General features: G+C 38.4%; 1 protein-coding gene across 1 annotated transcript in view; it reads left to right on the forward strand.

The window, feature by feature from the left end:
* SLC44A1 (solute carrier family 44 member 1) overlaps nucleotides 1-15,933 on the forward strand; it is a 210,861-nt gene extending 194,928 nt beyond the window's left edge. The window contains exon 16 of the mRNA XM_047768089.1: nucleotides 15,723-15,933. Within this exon, the coding sequence (XP_047624045.1) occupies nucleotides 15,723-15,737 (15 nt within the window). The 3' untranslated portion in view covers nucleotides 15,738-15,933. The remainder of the gene's footprint in view (nucleotides 1-15,722) is intronic.
* Nucleotides 15,934-18,067: the final 2,134 nt, after the last annotated feature.

An 18,067-nucleotide genomic window follows, 5' to 3' on the forward strand; every position in this document is an offset into this window, starting at 1 on the left:
ACCATAGCCACAGCAACACAGGATCTGAGTCACATCTGCGATCTACACCACACCTCACGGCAATGCCAGATGCTTGACCCACTGAGTGAGGCCTGGGATGGAACCTGCAACCTCACGGTTCCCAGTTGGATTCATTTCTACTACGCCACAACGGGAACTCCATACCACAGCTTCTTAATCCATTCAACTGGTGATGGACATTTAGGTTGTGTCCATGTCTTGGCTATTGTTAATAGTGCTGCAATGAACATACAGGTGCATATGTCTATTTCAAAGAAAGTTTTGTCTGGATATATGCCCGAGTGGATATATGCTGGGTCAAATGGTAGTTCTATATTTAGTTTCCTGAGTTACCTCTATACTGTCTTCTGTAGTGGTCGTACCAATTTACATTCCCACCCACAGTGTAGGAGGGTTCCCTTTTCTCCACACTCTCTCTAGCATTTGTTATTTGTGGACTTGTTAATGATGGCCATTCTGACTGGTGTGAGGTGGTACCTCACAGTAGTTTTTATTTGCATATCTCTAATAATCAGTGATGTTGAGCATTTTTTCATCTGCTTGTTGGCCATCTGTATAACTTCTTTGGAGATATGTCATTCAGGTCTTTTGCCCATTTTTCAATTTTTTGTTTGTTTGGTTTTGGTTTTTTTATGTTTAGTTGTGTAAGTTGTTTGTATATTTTAGAGATTAAGCCCTTGTCAGTTGCATCATTTGAAACTATTTTCTCAAATTCCATAGGTTGTCTTTTTGGGTTTTTTTTCAGTGGTTTCCTTTGTTGTGCAAAAGCTTGTCAGTTTGATTAGGCCCCATTGGTTTATTTTCACTTTAGTTTCTGTTGCTTTGGGAGACTGACCTGAGAAAACATTTGTAAGGTTGATGTCAGAGAATGTTTTGCCTATGTTCTCTTCTAGGAGTTTGATGGTGTCTTGTCTTATGTTTAAGTCTTTAAGCCATTTTGAGTTTATTTTTGTGCATGATGTGAGAGTGTGTTCCAGTTTCATTGATTTACATGCCACTGTCCAGTTTTCCCAGCACTACTTGCCTATTTTTTATTCTTGCATCCTTTGTTGAAGATTAATTGACTTTAGGTGTCTGGGTTTGACCGTAGGTATCTTGGTTTGTTTTTAAATTATAATTTAAATAATTCCCCTGGCCTGGAAATTATGGAGGTTTCCTCCTTCATTACTGCTTTGCTTCCAAAATTTTTTTCCATTTTTAAAAACAATGATCAAATAATAACAACTTCTATTTCTTAAAAGCCTCTTATGAGTGACTTATCATGCTGAGTCTTTATATACATTCCCTCATTTACTCTTGCAAAAGTATATGTGCTTCCCATTTTACAGAAAACAAAATCTAAGTGATGATTGGTAATTTGCCCAAAGTCACACAGTTATTTTTTTGCCAGAGTCAGAATTCAAACCCAGTCTCTGTAAAGAAATTGTTAAATGGGTAAACTGGAAAATAAGCAAAGTGCCTGCCTATCTGTCTACTATCTATCTGATTCAAATTATACGAAAAATAAAAGGTTATATGAAGTTAATATAACTTTGTAGATCAACTACAATAAAAATAAATAAAAGGTTATAGTAAATAAGATATCTATTAAATAATTTCTGTCTTCTGCTTGACATGATATATGAGAATCTCTCCTGTACTATTAAAAATTCTTTGAAGCTGGACTAAAAAATTAATACTATTTTTTTCATTTGAATATACTATGTTTTATTTGTTTTTCTTCTATAATTGAGTTTAGCAGTTGCATCTCAAAATTAGGGGATTATTAACAATGCTTAAAGTGATCATCTTTGTATAGATATCTTTGTCTATATCTCTGCCCATTGTTAAGGATACATTGCTGCAACTTGAATGACTTATTAGACAAAAAGAAATGAACTTTTGAAAGGCTCTTGTTTGCTAAATTATCATTTTTAATCCCAATCATTAAAGTAGCACACTTTCACTTTATTTTATTTTTATTTATTTATTTATTTTTTGTCTTTTTCTTGGGCCGCACCCACAGCATATGGAGGTTCCCAGAACAGGGGTCTAATTGGAGCTGTAGCCACTGGCCTACACCACAGCCACAGCAACACGGGATCCGAGCCGTGTCTGTGACCTACACCACAGCTCATGGCAACACTGGATCCTTAACCCACTGAGGGAGGCCAGGGATTGAACCTGCAACCTCATGGTTCCTAGTTGGATTTGTTAACCACTGAGCCACAATGGGAACTCCCACACTTTCATTTTAAAATATGTAGCAAGTATTTCCAGAAAAGAGAGAAAAACTATGCTGTATCCCTCTAACCAGATAACTGCTTTTATGATTTTTGTGTATTTCCTACTATATATAATGTGTGTGTGTGTGTGTATACACACACATATACATATATAGAATTTCCTACTCTATATATAGTGTGTATATATATAGTATTTCCTACCTATATATAGTGTGTGTATATATATATAGTATTTTCAACCATATGTATAGTATATATATAGTATTTTCTACTATATATAGTATGTATATAGTATTTCCTACTATATATATATAGTGTTTATATATAGTATTTCCTACCATATGTGTATAATATATATATCTATACCAATTTTCACAGAGATGATAATAAAATACAGACATACAAAAATTTCCATATCTTGTCCTTGTCATTTAACATTGTATAACATTATATATGTCTGTATATGTATAAAGCATTTCACATAATGAATGTTCTTCAAAAACATGATCTTTAAGAGTTCCTGTTATGGCACAGTGAAATCTGACAAGTGACCATGAGGATGAGGGTTCGATGCCTGGCCTCACTCAGTGGGTCAGGGATCCACTGTTGTCATGAGTTTGTGGTGTAGGTTGCAGACACAGCTTGGATCTGGTGTTCCTGTAGCTGTGGCATAGGCCAGCAGCTGTAGCTCTGATTCACCCCTTAGCTTGGGAATTTCCATATGCCATGGGTGTGGCCCTAAAAAGCAAAAAACAAAAACAAAAAGGACCAAAAAACAAAAAAACCCCATGATTTTTACTAGTGGATTTATAGTCTCATATTAATGTTTTTTATTAAACTTTTAGATTACTTATAATCTTTCTATCGTAGAGATTTATTTGTCAAACTGCTGATTATTTCCTTAAATAGACTTCTGCAGATAGCATTGCTAGATCAAGAGGTGAGGGTATCTCTTTCTGAAGGTTGATATGTATTGCCAAATCACTCTCTAGAAAGGTTCTACAGCTTTGCATTTGTACTAAAGTGTATGAATGTCCCTGTTTCCCCACACCTGTCAAATACTCATGATGTCATTCTCATTTATGTTTGATACACCTAAGCAAAAGATTACAGTCCCTGGTTGTTTTCATTTACATTTTTTGTTCGTGAATCAAATATTTTGCATTTATTTATCAGCGCTTTTATTTCCTCTCTGTAAATTCTTTGTTCATGTCCTTTGCCAATTTTATTACTGAGATATTACTACTTTTCTTACTGTTGGAAAGAAGATTTTTATATATTAGCACTTTTTTTTTTGTCTTTTTGCTATTTCTTGGGCCGCTCCCGCGGCACATGGAGGTTCCCAGGCTAGGGGTCTAATCGGAGCTGTAGCCACCGGCCTACGCCAGAGCCACAGCAACGCGGGATCCGAGCCACGTCTGCAACATACACCACAGCTCATGGCAACGCCGGATCGTTAACCCACTGAGCAAGGTCAGAGATCGAACTCGCAGCCTCATGGTTCCCAGTCAGATTCGTTAACCACTGAGTCACGACAGGAACTCCTATTAGCACTTTTTCAGTCACATTTATGGAAAATATTTTTCATTCCATATAATTTGTCTCAATAGTGTTAGTGATATTTTATCTCTAAGTGATTTAAATTTTATGATAAACAAATTGATTATTTTTTATTTTTTCTTTCTTTTTGTTCAAAATACTTTCCTTAACCCTCTAAATCAGTACAATACTTTTCTGTTTTCTTTGCTTTTTTCAGTTTATTTCTTTTCAAAAATGAGGTATAATTCATATTATATTTTAATGATTTTATCTTTCTATTTTTCATATTTATTAATAATTGGAAATGTACTGTTTTAATGAGCAGGGTAAAAATGATAATTTAGCTAACAAGAGCCTGTCACAAGTTCATTTCTTTTTGTCTAATAAGTCATTCAATTTCTAGGAATGTATCCTTAAGTATGGGCAGAGATATAGACGAAGGTGATATATATTATTAAGGTAATATATATTATTATATTAGAGTATAATATGAAGTCAGGCCTGTATTGAATATTTAACAAGTTTTCACCAATTTTTAAAGTAATTTCTCCCTTCTTTCATTGATTTGTGAAGTTTTTTGTTCTGTTTTGTTTGCTTTTTAGGGCCGCACCTGAAGTATATGGAGGTTCCCAGGTTAGGGGCCAGATTGGAACTGTAGCTGCCGGCCTACGCCAGTCACACCAATATGGGATCCAAGCCACATCTGTGGCCTACACCACAGCTCAAGGCAACGCCGGATCCTTAACCCACTTAGCAAGTCCAGGGATCAAACCTGCATCCTCATGAATGCTAGTCAGATTTGTTAACCCCTGAGCTACGACGGGAACTCCTCTGAAGATATTTCATCATATGCAGTAGAGTCTTAATATTCCAAGACATATGGTAGCTAATGGTTAGACTTTGTGATCAGGCACATCTGGGTTCAGATCCTGGCTCTGCTGTTTTTTTGGCCTTAGGCAAGTTCCTGGCCCATTAAATCCTCAGTTCCTTAGTTTCCCCATATATAAAAGAAAGATTATAGGGAGAACTCTATTATATGGTGCATATAGAGCATTTGGCTGTGGTATATCCCCTGGGAAACATCCAGTACAGTACATATTAGCTACTATGACTATAGTATTGATAAAAAGTATTCCATACTTTAGTAAATCTTGACGTTCTTGAACAGTGTAGGGCTTTAACGCGTTACTGGGAATTTGATTGAAAAACGAAACGAAGCTGCAGTTACACGTCCACAATGGGCATTACCTTGTCTCACTCACAGCTAAGTGATACGCTTCCAGATCCACAGAGCTCAGGATTCATATCACGCCTTAGAAGGAAGGTCTGGAAGGATACGAAACCAGATTATCTCAAAGGTTAGATTAGAAGGTAGGGTTTTCCATATCACTTTAATATTTTGACAATAATTATGTATATTGAGGGAAAAACGATAACAATGTTACTGGAAAAAAGTACATAACTCAACAGAGTTAGAGATTAATCATCCAAGATTTCATTATAAATAGTGAAAGCATCACACTTAAATCTGCAAATGTAGAGAGGCCTTTGGGAACCATTTCAAAGTATATCTCTTTTTTCATTCATCTCATGGATTTTTTTTGTGCCAGTTTTATTTACTGTAGTTTTAGATGGCAATATCATATCTGAAATTTTAGTCTTCCTCCTGAAATTTTGCTTAGCAACTCTTCCCACCTTTCTACCAGATGAAATTTAGATTCACTTTAGGCCTTTCCAATGGCCTACCTGCCATCTCCACTTGGATAATAAGCATGTTCCACTTAACATTCCCAAACTGGACTCCCTTCTCCGTAAACAGCAACATGGACTTTCCATCTGTTGAGAGTGAAAACCATGGGAGTGATCCTTGACTACTCTGTTCCTGTCATACCACACATCCAGTCCAGCAGCAGTCTGGACTCCATAGAGATTCCTAATGCAATCACTTCTCACCTCCTTCAGGACTACCACCTCATTTCTTGCCTGCGTAATTGCAATAGGTTCCCAATTTGTCTTCCGTATTCCAGTTTTGTTCCCTTATATATTCTCAACACAGGAGTCAGAGTAATCCTTTGAAAGTCTACGTCAGATCCCATTACTCCTCTGCTCAAAAGTCTACAAGGTCTTGCCAACTCATCCAGAATAAATTTCAAAGTCCCTACGTGATTCACATCCACTCACCTATCTATTAACGCTCTCAAGTCATTTCCTGCTACTCTCCTTTCCTTCATGCTTCCCCAGCCACCAAACCTCTTGGCCTTGCTGTTCTTCCTATGAACAAGCACATCTCAGGGCCTTTGTCCTCGTTGCCACATGTCTCCTGCACTCACTTGCTTAAAGTCTCAGGACAAATGTTACTTTATCAGTGAGACTTCCTTGAACTACTTATACAAAAGGGTAACTAACTCCACCACCACATTCTCTGTCTTGGTTAATATCCTTTATTTTTCCTATATAGTATTTGTTATCCTTTGACGTATTAAAATCACTTATTAACTGTTTACTGTCTTCCAAAAAAGTCTATGCAATTTTAATATGAGGACATTATGTATAAATTAATTTGGAGAAAATATTTTTTTACAATAATTCTTCCCCTGCAGAACTTGGATGTGATCTCAATTTTGTTTAAATCTTTTTTTGTTATCTCTTAGTGTGTGTTTGCCTGAACTACCATTCTTATCATGTGGGGTTAAATCATTTCTTATTAAAATTTGCCACATTCATTTTCTTTCTTTTTTATTAAGATATAATTTCTATATCATAATATTTACCATTTTAGCATACAATTCATGTTTTTTAGAATAGTCACAAAGCTGTGCAACAATGACTGTGATCTAACTCCAAAACATTTTCCTCATCTGCCAAAGAAACCCCATACTTTTTAGCAGTCTATGACTATTCCCCTTACTCAGCATCTGGCAACTACCAATCTACTTTTTCTCTCTACGGATTTGCCTATTCTGGCTATTTCATGTAAATGGAATCATACAACACGTAGACTCTTGTGTCTGGCTTCTTTCACTTAGCATAATGTTTTGAGGTTTAACCAAGTTGTATTATATACTAGTACTTCACTGTTTTTCATGACTGAATAATATTTCATTGTATAATATACCACATATTATTCTATTCATCCATCAACTAGTGGATATTTAGGTTGTTTGCATCTTTCAACTATTATGAGTAATGCCACCATGAATTTTTGGGCATGAATTTTTGTGTGGATATATGTTTTCAGTTATCTTGGGTATATACCTAGGCATGGAATTGCTAGGTTATATGGTAACTGTATTTAACTTTTGAGGAACTGCCAAACCATATCATGCAGCAACTGTACCATTTTACATTCCCAACAGCTATGTATAAAAGTTCCAATTTCTCCATATCTTTGCCGATGTGTCATTTTTCATTTTTTTTTTTTTTGGTTTTGCTTTTTAGGGCCACACCCTCAGCAAAAGGAGGTTCCCAGGCTAGAGGTTGAATCAGAGCTGCAGCCACCAGCCTACACCACAGCCACAGCAACACCAGATCCGAGCTGCATCTGCGACCTACACCACAGCTCACGGCAACACTGGATCCTTAACCCACTGAGCCAGGCCAGGGATTGAACCCGCAACCTCATGGTTTCTAATCGGATTCATTTCTGCTGCACCAGGAAGGGAACTCCATTTGTCAGCTTTTTGATTGTAGACATCCTAATGGGTGTGAAATAGTATCTCACTTTGGTTTTGTTTTGCATTTTCCTAATTACTATTGATTTTAAGCACCTTTCCACATGTTTATTGGCCATTTGTATATCTTCTTAAGAGAATTGTCGATTCAGGTCTTTTTCCATTTGAGTAGTTTGCTTCTTTGTTGTTGGGTGTTTTTGTTCATATTTTATGGGTACTGGATCCTTAACAGGTATATGATTTGGACATATTTTCTTCTACTCTGTGAGTTGTCTTTTCTCTTTCTTGTAGTGTCCTTTATTTTTTTTATTTTTATTTATTTATTTTTTTGTCTTTTTGCTATTTCTTGAGCTGCTCCCGCGGCATATGGAGGTTCCCAGGCTAGGGGTCTAATCGGAGCTGTAGCCACCAGCCTACGCCAGAGCCACAGCAACGCAGGATCCGAGCCGTGTCTGCGACCTACACCACAGCTCATGGCAATGCCGGATCCTTATCCCACTGAGCAAAGCCAGGGATCGAACCTGCAACCTCATGGTTTCTATTCAGATTCCTTAACCACTGCGCCACGACGGGAACTCCTTGTAGTGTCCTTTAAAGCACAGAAGTCTTAAAATTTTTTTTGTCTTTTTGTTTTTTAGGGCTGTACCTGCAGCATATGGACGTTCCCAGGCTAGGAGTCAATTGGAGCTACAGCTGCCGGCCTACTCCATAGCCACAGCAATGCAGGATCCAAGCCACATCTGTGACCTACACCACAGCTCACAAGGCCAGGGATCAAACCTGAGTCCTCATGGATGCTAGTCAGATTTGTTTCCACTGAGCCACAATGGGAACTCCAAGCATAAATTTTTTAATTTTGATGAAGTCTGATTGTCTATCTTTTCCTTGGTTGCATGTTCTTTTCTTGTCATATGTAAGAAATTATTACCTAATCCAAGGTTGTACAGATGTAGTCTTTTTTGTCCTTCCAAGAATTTTATAGTTTAACTTGTATATTCAGATTTTGACTATTTTCAGTTAATTTTGTACACAGTATGGGGTATATGTTCAATTTTCTTCTTTTGCTTGTGGCTATCTAGTCATCCAGTTTCCCTTCTTTGAAAGGCTATTCTCCCCGTGAAATGGGCTTGGTATTCTTGTCAAGGTCTGAATCAATTGATTATTAGTGTATAGGTTTATCACTGGACTTATAATTCTATTCCATTGGTTTTTATGTCTTAGCTGACCTTTTGATAAATACTGGAGTGAAATGAGTACATTTTGTTTTCTAACAATACTTGGAGTATAGTTGAACACTGGCCCATGCTTCTTACCTGTCACCCGGCATGGGTAAGGACTGACATCTCTGACCTCTGAGACATGAAGAGCATAAGAAGGACACGCACCTGAAAAGAACCTGGAGCTCTAATTCCAAGAGTCTGCTTAGAGACAAACGGATGAATTAGGCCCAAATTCCAGCCCATATAGTGTGGCTAAAAGAATTTGAAACCTAGTCAATTTTAGTTTATTTTTATTTATTTTTTATTTTACTTATTTATTTTTTCACTGTGCCTGTGGCATGTGGAAATTCCCGGGTCAGGGACTGAACCCACGCCACAGCAGGGACCCAAGCCACTGAAGTGACAATGCCAGATCCTTAAGCCACTGTGCCATGAGGGAACTCTGAAGCCTAGTCAATTTTAGGAAAATATAATTCCATACACTCATCTCAGCATCCTCAGATTGATCTGGTAAATATTGATTGAAGTCTTCCTCTGTACCATGCACAATAAAGTAGCTTCGATTTAAGGACTTTTATTTCTGGCATACCTCCAACATAAACTATTTGCAAAGTTACCAAAAACAGTAAGTTGACTGTATGAAATTGCCTTTTTTTTTTTTTTTTTGGTCAAAAACAGTTGAATGATGGCTCTAGTTTGTGAACAGTTGATTATAGCCCTTCTCTGTCAATAATTAGCTAGTAGGCCAACTACAGCATCTGTTCAGGCCACTCCTTGTTAAAGGTAATAAAGTCTTATCATTGTGTATAATAAAAGACTTATTTTTCTGTTCTGCTTTGTTGGAGATGGGGGAAGGGGAATCCGCAGGATTGCGTAAAACTAATCCAAGATGATATCAGATTATTAACAGGAGATGTATAAAGAAGTGGGGCAGAGAGAGTGATTCTCTGGGCCTGGAAGCTTTGTCTGTCTGTCTTTAGGGATCAAAGATTTGTTGCAATATGGCCTGCTAGAGTAACCACAGATTGAGCCTCTCTTCCTCATTACTGATGCCAGAGATCCTATAGCAGCACAGTATAGTTCATGTCTGGTAATTGTTCAGTCGTGATGACAGCTGAAACAAGAATCATCACCCTGAACCCTGGAACAAAGATGGTTTTTTGCTCAGCCTAAGTTCTATTACAGTGCATTAAAGTGAACTCAGAAAGATGGACCAGACTTTTAAATGAAATTATTCCTTTTTAAGTTGTTTAAAATTGAGCCTTCCATTTGATGTTAGAAAAATCAAGAACTTCTGTTCATCAAAAGACACCATTAAAAGAGAGAAAAGGTAATCCACAGACTGGGAAAATGATATTTGCAAAACTTATCTGAAAAAGGACTTAGCTAAAATGTATAAAGAACGTCTGCAAATCAGTGAGAAAAAGACAGATAACCCAAATGGGTAAAAGACTTGAATAGACACTTCACAAAAGAGGAAAGTCAGATGCCCAATGAGCATATAAAATGATGCTTAACATTTTCAGTTATCAGTGACATGCAAATTAAAACCACAACAAGATAACTACTACCCACCCCCAGAAGGGCAACACTGGATTGGAGCCTCATCTGCGACTTACACCACAGCTTGTGGCAAAAACTGGATCCTTAACCCACTGAGCCAGGCCAGGGATCAAACCTGCACCCTCAGAGATACCACATTGGGTTCTTAACCCACTGAGCCACAACAGGGATTCCCATAGTGGCCCATTCTTAAATAAGAATTATCAGACCCTTGAGGCAAGTCTCTACCCTGAAAGACAGAGATTAAAGCAAAGAGACAATAAAAAGACTTGGAGAAGACAGACTATATGGTGGAAGAACACTTAAAAAAAATAATACTAGCTTCGGGTAGATAACAGAAGAGATTGTATTCATTAATAAGATTTGTTATTTAAAAGAGGAAGAGTCACAGAAAAGAGGTTGGGGGGAGGGATAGAGGGAGGGAGAGAAAGAGAAGAGGAGAGGAAAAACATTATACATAGAAAAAGGATCAATAATCAGAACATAATGTTCTGACGGCTAAAAGACAATGAAAAGACAGTTTCAAAATTCTGAGCGAAAATGATTTCCACTGTGGAACTCTATCATCCATCCAAACTATGAAATAAATGTGAGGGTAGAATAAAACATTTCAGATATGCAAGGGATTCACATGGAATCATACCAATCAAAGTCAACAAAAATTGATCACTCTAAATGTTTTCTACATAAGAAAGAAAAAATAATCATGATAAACTTTTTATTTCAGGGAGGCAGAGTGAGAAAAAATTAACAAGTCAAAAGAGGACATAATGAAATTTTTAAAAAATAGTAAATGAGAGTAAGAATTTGAAACCATTTGAATTTACTTTTTATTTAACAAATGTATCCTGTCTACTTTTCGCCAGCACTATTTTAAACGCTGAGGGTGCAGTGGTGAAGAAAACAGAGGTCTTTGCCCTCAGACAGTGTATTAGGGAAACGTTTAAATAATAATTATACAACTACTTGATGAAGTATTACGTAACCATTGAAAAATATGTGAACATCAGGAACACAGGAAATATATATAATGCAATATGACAAGAATACCTGCTGTGGACAAAAGGGAAGTCATAAACCCGAAAACAGGTATGCAAGGATGGCAAAATTATGAATTAATTTTTTTTCAAAATTCCCTTTTATACTGGGTTTTCTAAAAGACAAGGGAAACATCAAAATTTTTTTAAAATAAAATGGATAAAAATGCTATGCTGCCTGTTTAAAATTCCATGCTAAGTATTTCATTTGGATTTACTGTTGCTTTTCAAATATTTTTATTATCTGAAATCTTTATACCTATTAGCCCTTAGCAGGATGCTCCAGGATATTGTGCTTAAAAGTCAGGTGCCATCTAAGAAATTCTTCTAAGAAGTGATATTATCTCTCTTCCTTAAGAAAGAGAATGGGAAATTACCCACTCCTGGTGGGAAAAACTTGGCCACTTGCTTAGATGAACTTTTTTCTTTGTACTCCAGCTGTGCAGAGAAAGATGAGGATGTTGGAAGAATGCAGATCCAGTGTCAAATCAGAGGCTAGAAAGCAGTGAGGAATTCCCTTTTGTAGTGCAGTGGGTTAAGGATCTGGTGTTGTCACACTGCCATGGTTTGGGACAATGCTGTGGCATGGATTTACTCCCTGGCCTGGGAACTTCCACATGCCACAGGCAGGGCCAAAAAGGAAAGAAAGAAAAGAAGGGAGGGAGGAAGAAAAGAAAAGGAAAGAAAAAGAAAGAAAGAAAGAGGGAGTTCCTGTTGTGGAAACCAAACTGACTAGGAACTGTGTGGCTGCAGGATGGATACCTGGCCTCGCTCAGTGGGTTAAGGATCCAGCATTGCTGTGAGCTGTGGTGTAGGTCGCAGGTACCATGTTGCTGTGGCTGTGGCGTAGGCCGGCAGCTGTAGCTCCGATTTGACCCTTAACCTGGGAACTTCCATATGCTGTGGGCTCTTGAGGGAGTAATTCCAGGGGCGATGTCTCTGAGGAACTTTCCACAGGTGGTGGTGAAAGCCCAGTTTACCACCATGTGTTTGTGCCAAACACAAGTTTTCAGACTTTTCCGTGTGAGTTACCATGTAGAGAATTTCCTTATACTGTGTAGGAAGCAAAGTTTTCTTGAACTAGCTAAAAATTAGATGTAGCCTTGGAAATGAAATCTGAGAAGGGTGTTCCGGATTCCCAAGGGATCTGACACAAAGAGAAAATTCAGGAAGCTTCAAAATGAGTGTTCGAATCACATCTTGGGATGAGTTAGATGCTGTGAATTGTTTCGTGTTCAAGTGTAGTAGGAAAGGTATGGCATCAAAGTGTCATATACAATCTTAGTTAGATAATACAATTCATTTACATTTGGCTTTTAAAATAATCTTCGAAAATTTGAAAATAAGAGAAACGCTAACTGTAATGTGGTTTCCTGGATGGAATCCTGGACTAGAAAAGGACACTAGGGGAAATTAAAGAAACATGAATAAAATGTAAAGTTTGGTTGATAACTATGTACCAGTGTGGGTTCATTAATTGTGACAAATTACCATAGCGATGTTAACAATAGGGGAAACTAGGTGTGGAGAATATGGAAACTGTCTGTAGTATCTTTGCAACTTTTCTGTAAACCTAAATCTATTTAAAAATTTTAAAGTTCTTTAAATTAAAAAAAATATATATAGGGAGTTCCCTTATGGCACAGCAAGTTAAGGACCTGGTGTTATCACTGCAGTGGCTTGGGTCACTGCCTGGGCGCAGGTTCGATCCCTCGCCTGGGAACTTTCACATGCTGTGGGTGCCCCTCCAGACATAGATAGACAGACAGATAGATAGATAGATAGATAGATAGATAGATAGACAGATAATATGGATGTGTAGGAGGAAAGGACTATTTTCTGAATCTCAGAAAAATCACATCTTCGGCACAAGCCTAGTGTTCAGGCTGCAGGCCCTAAGCAGCAACCACTCTTAGATATCAGTCGAATCCCAGGCGTGGTTATTTTCAGCTATGGGGAGAAAAGTTGAAACTGCAAAGCAAAATATGTAAAGATCATAAAACATGGAACTGATTAAGACAGTTTGGATTTTAGTTTGGATTTTAGTTGTAGAAAATAGGAAGCCATTGTAATTTATTTTTGAAAAATGTTTATTGGAGTATAGTTAACTTACAATGTTGTATTAGTTTCAGGTGTACAGCATGATTCAGTTATACATGTGCATATACCCATTGCTTTTCAGATTCTTTTCCCATATAGGTCACTACAGAGTACTGAGTAGAGTACCTCACTCTATGCAATAGGTCCTTGTTACTCATCCATTCCATTTGTGGTAGTGTGTATATGTCAAGCCCAACCTCTCACTTTCCCCCCTCTCCCAGTGTTTCCCCTTAGGTAACCATAAGTTTGGTTTTGAAGTCTTTGGGTCTGTTTCCATTTCATGAATAAGCTCTTTTGTATCATTTTGATTAGGTTCCACATATTAGTGATCTCATATGATATTTCTCTTTCTCTGCCCTTGTAATTTCTTGAGTGAGGAAGTGATGTAGGGAGAATAGGTGAGAGATTCATTCTATGAGCAGTTTGCAAAATGGATTGAAGTTGGAGAGAAGTTGAGGCAGGGAGATCATCAAACAGGCAATACTGCCATGTGGAAAAAAGTCTCAAGACTATAGCCCTAAAATGAAATTTATGGCAAAAGTTTCAGGCAATGTTATTCTTAGTGCCACATACGACCTGTTTTAGGCACCAAGGGGGACAGGCAGAGCCTTTGTGGAGACAGGTGTATCAGGCGATCCTAGCTCAGCTCCATTAGATGTTTGAACTCGTAGAACCACTTTCCTTGTTCCATGTCCATCCTCTCTTGGTATCTTGTCAGGACTGTGTTTTGCCACCTCCATTTGTCCGGCAGCAGTCCAATGCTTGTTTGATAGTCCAACTTGTGTTAATGCTTCTTTTTTATTTTTAACCCTTCTGAATGGGTTTTTATTTTTTTATATTTATTTATTTATTTATTTATTTATTTTTTCTTTTCAGGGCTGTACCTGAGGCATATGGAAGTTCCAGGCTAGGGGTCGAATCGGAGCTGCAGTTGAGGACTGTGGCACAGCCACAGCAACACCAGATCCAAGCCACGTCTGCGACCTGCGCCATGGCTTATGGCAATGCTAGAGGCCAGGGATCGAACCTGCATCCTTATGGACACTATTTTGGGTTCTTAACCTGCTGAGCCACAACAGAATCTCCCAGAATGGGTTTTTAAAAAATTTTTATTTGGAAACGATTTCTTCTTTCTTTCTTTTTGTCTTTTTAGGGTTGGACCTGCAGTACATGGAAGTTCTCAGGCTAGGGGTCAAATCGGAGCTGTAGCTATCAGCCTACACCACAGCCACAGCAACACAGGATCCCAGAGCCCCATCTGTGACCTCCGCCACAGCTGACTGCAACACCTGATCTTTAACCCACTGATCGAGGCCAGGGATTGAACCTGAGTCCTCATGGATACTAGTTGGGTTCGTTAACTGCTGAGCTATCACAGGAACTCCATGGGGTTTTTTTTGCTTTTGTTTATTTGTTTATTTTTGATCATAACTTACAGAAAAGCTTCAAGAATAAGACTAGTACACGGAACATCATAGACTCTTGTTAACCTAGTGTTAAAAACTTTATGTATGTATATGAATATATATATATATGAATGTATGACCATCTAATACTTTTAATTATTCAAGAACAATTTACATATGGCACAGCGGCCCTTTAGTCTTAACTACTTCATTGTATATTTCCTAAGAAATAGGATATCCTCATACAAACCACAGTATAGCTGTCAGCTTTGAAAGATTTACTCAGTCACTGTTTCTTGAATTGAACTATGGGAGCAGGCATTATCCTGGTCTGACCTGTCCCACTGCTGAGTCATGGGAGTGAAAAATCCAAAGTTTTATTGGAATTTCAAGTTTGGGTCTTTGAGGGTACCACCGAAGCAGATTTTTTTCATATTAGTTTTGAATTTGATTCATTTTGTTTCACTCAGTTATTTAGCTCTTCTGAAAACATCCTTGCGAAAGAGTGACAATGATATCAATGATGGTAAACACTAGGGTTCATTACCATGTGTCAGGCACTGTTCTAAGCACTTTCTACCTACTAATGCATTTAATCCTCACAACAAGCTTAAAGGAGCATACCATGATTATATTTTATATGTGGGGAAATACGGGCACCGAAGTTGAACAACTTGCTCAGAAATGAGCTGATACGGAGTTGAAATCAGAGTTTGAACCCAGGCTCTCAGATCTCTTTCTTATCTGTTAACCTAAAAGTGTGTGTGTGTGTGTGTCATGCATGCGTGCAAGCACAGTGTGTGTGTGTGTTTAGCCTTCTTACATTTCAATGTCTTCTCTAAAGATGATCCCACACTATTTCTTGTTATTGATTGCTTCTCATTGTGTCGAGTTCCCCTAGGAGAGACCCATTCATTTTCTTGATGTGTTTATTTTTCAGCTGAGGCGAAGGTGACTGGTCCCATGAGCCCAGAAGAATGAACTCAGAGGGGGCTGTTTACATGAGGTTCTCCTACTCACCAGCTGTTGAGAGACTGTGGATGAAGAGCAAGATCTTATTACTTCAATGGAAGCCTGCGACCATATTCCTAACCACCAACAGCCAAGTGGATTTGGTATAGTGGGGCTGCCTAATAAATGATTCATCAGAAGCATTTGATACAAATTTGTCTTGTGGCAGCGGCTTCAAATTTAGTGTGGCCTTCTTATCTGGCTTTGTGTGCACCTCTCACTCCAGTGCCAGTACTGGACTGAAGGCTGGATCCATAGTGGAATTCTCTTCATGCAGGCTGGGTCTGTTCTGTTTGGTTGCTATTTATAGAGCTAGAGTGGGTTAATAACTATTTACTGCGTGCCAGGTCCATGCCAATTGTTAGGCTGGCTGCTTTACAAACATGTAATCCTCACAAAAGCCCTATAAGGTTGCACCTATTATCTTCACTTTGCCCACAAGCAAATGGAAGCTCAGAGAGGTTGTGTACTGTGTATAATGTCACACAGTTTTCAGAGTCAGGGCTCAAACTGAGATGAGATCCAAAACCCTTCTGCTTTAACATGCAGCTTTGCCTATCATTGCTCCAAAGGTCACTAGCCCATTATATCATCACTGGCATTTCTCTCATAAATAGAGGTGTGGGTGGCAGTGGGTGTGACTGGAAGTGTTTGAGAGGGAGGGTCAGGGAGGCTTTAGAGGCACTGAAGAACTGCAGAATTCTTTCCTAAGAAAAATATCACAGTGTCCTTTTAGACCAGAGGTTGATAAACTCTGGCCCGTGAGTCAAATCCAGCCCCCAGCCTCTTTTTGTAAATCAAGTTTTGTGGGAACATAGCTACACTCAATCCTTTATGTACTGCTGATGGTTGCTTTTTCTCCACAATGGCAGGATTGCATAGAAAAAGTTTGCTGACACCTGTTTTATGATGACTTAGGGCTCTCATACTAAGTAAGTCAGAAGGAGAAAGACAAACACCGTATGATATCACTTATATGTGGAATATAAAATATATGGCACAAATGAACTTACTGACAAAACAGAAACAGACTCACAGACATGGAGAAATGATTTGTGGTTGCCAAGGGGGAGGGGGAGGGTGTGGGATGGAGTGGGAATTTGGGGTTAGTAGATGCAAACCATTACATTTAGAATGGATAGGCAATGAGATCCCACTGTATAGCATAGGGAACTATATCCAATCTCTTGGGCTAGAACATGTTGGAAGATACTATCAGAAAAAGAATGTATGTGTATACATGTGCGTGTGTGTGTATGTATGACTAGGTTACTATGCTATACAGCAGAAATTGGCACAATGCTATAAGTCAACTATACTTTAATAAAAATAAAAGAAGACCTAGAGGAGTTCTCATCATGGCTCAGTGGTTAACGAATCCAACTAGAGACCATGAGGTGGTGGGTTCAATCCCTGACCTCGCTCAGTGGGTTAAGGATCCATCGTTGCCATGAGCTGTGGTGTGGGTTGCAGATGCGGCTCAGATCCCATGTTGCTGTGGCTGTGGTGTAGGCTGGCAGCTACAGCTCGGATTAGACCCCTAGCCTGGAAACCTCCATATGCTGCAGGAGCAGCTCAAGAAAAGGCAAAAAAAGAAAAAAAAAAAGATGACCCTGAGAGAGAGCCAATAGGTTTCATTAAGGCCAATTGATTATTTCTTTCCATTTGGCTGAAAAATGACTTAAAAATTGGTATTTCGAAGGTCGTCACTGGTGGTGGTGGTGGAGTGGGGAACGGGGGTGGGGGTGTGGGGAATCCAACCCAGGAAGGTTAAGAGAGGTCTGGGCCTCTGGGTCCTTGTCTGCTCCTCACCCCAGACTCTCCCACGCGTGTCCTTCCTATTTCCCCTGCCCAATCAAGTTTCCTAAAATAATTCTGCTCATAAACTTGTGTAAGTAGCTTCCCACTTGGAAAACGTTCAAATTCCAACACCCCCAGCATGAAATTTAGAGACCATAACAATCTGATCACTACTAATCTTGCTCCTCACCCCTGATTCTTTTTTTTTTTAATCATAAGGAAGTCACATCCAATTTGAGTTTCTCTTTCAAAGCCAATGTACTTATCTTTGACTCACTCTCATGTAAGAGAAAAATATATAATACTTGTAGGCGATAGTAGGAAGGCTGAGCTTTCATATATGATGTCTTTCACTTAAGCTAAATGTTATAAATGAAAGAAAAATTATAAATGTTCTAGTTCCTTTTAGACAGTAGACATTATCCAATTGTGTTTACAAAAAAAAATTTCAGGTAAAGTTTTTGTTTTGTTTTT

Source organism: Phacochoerus africanus, chromosome 2 (assembly GCF_016906955.1).
Source record: "Phacochoerus africanus isolate WHEZ1 chromosome 2, ROS_Pafr_v1, whole genome shotgun sequence".
Lineage (NCBI taxonomy): Eukaryota > Metazoa > Chordata > Mammalia > Artiodactyla > Suidae > Phacochoerus > Phacochoerus africanus.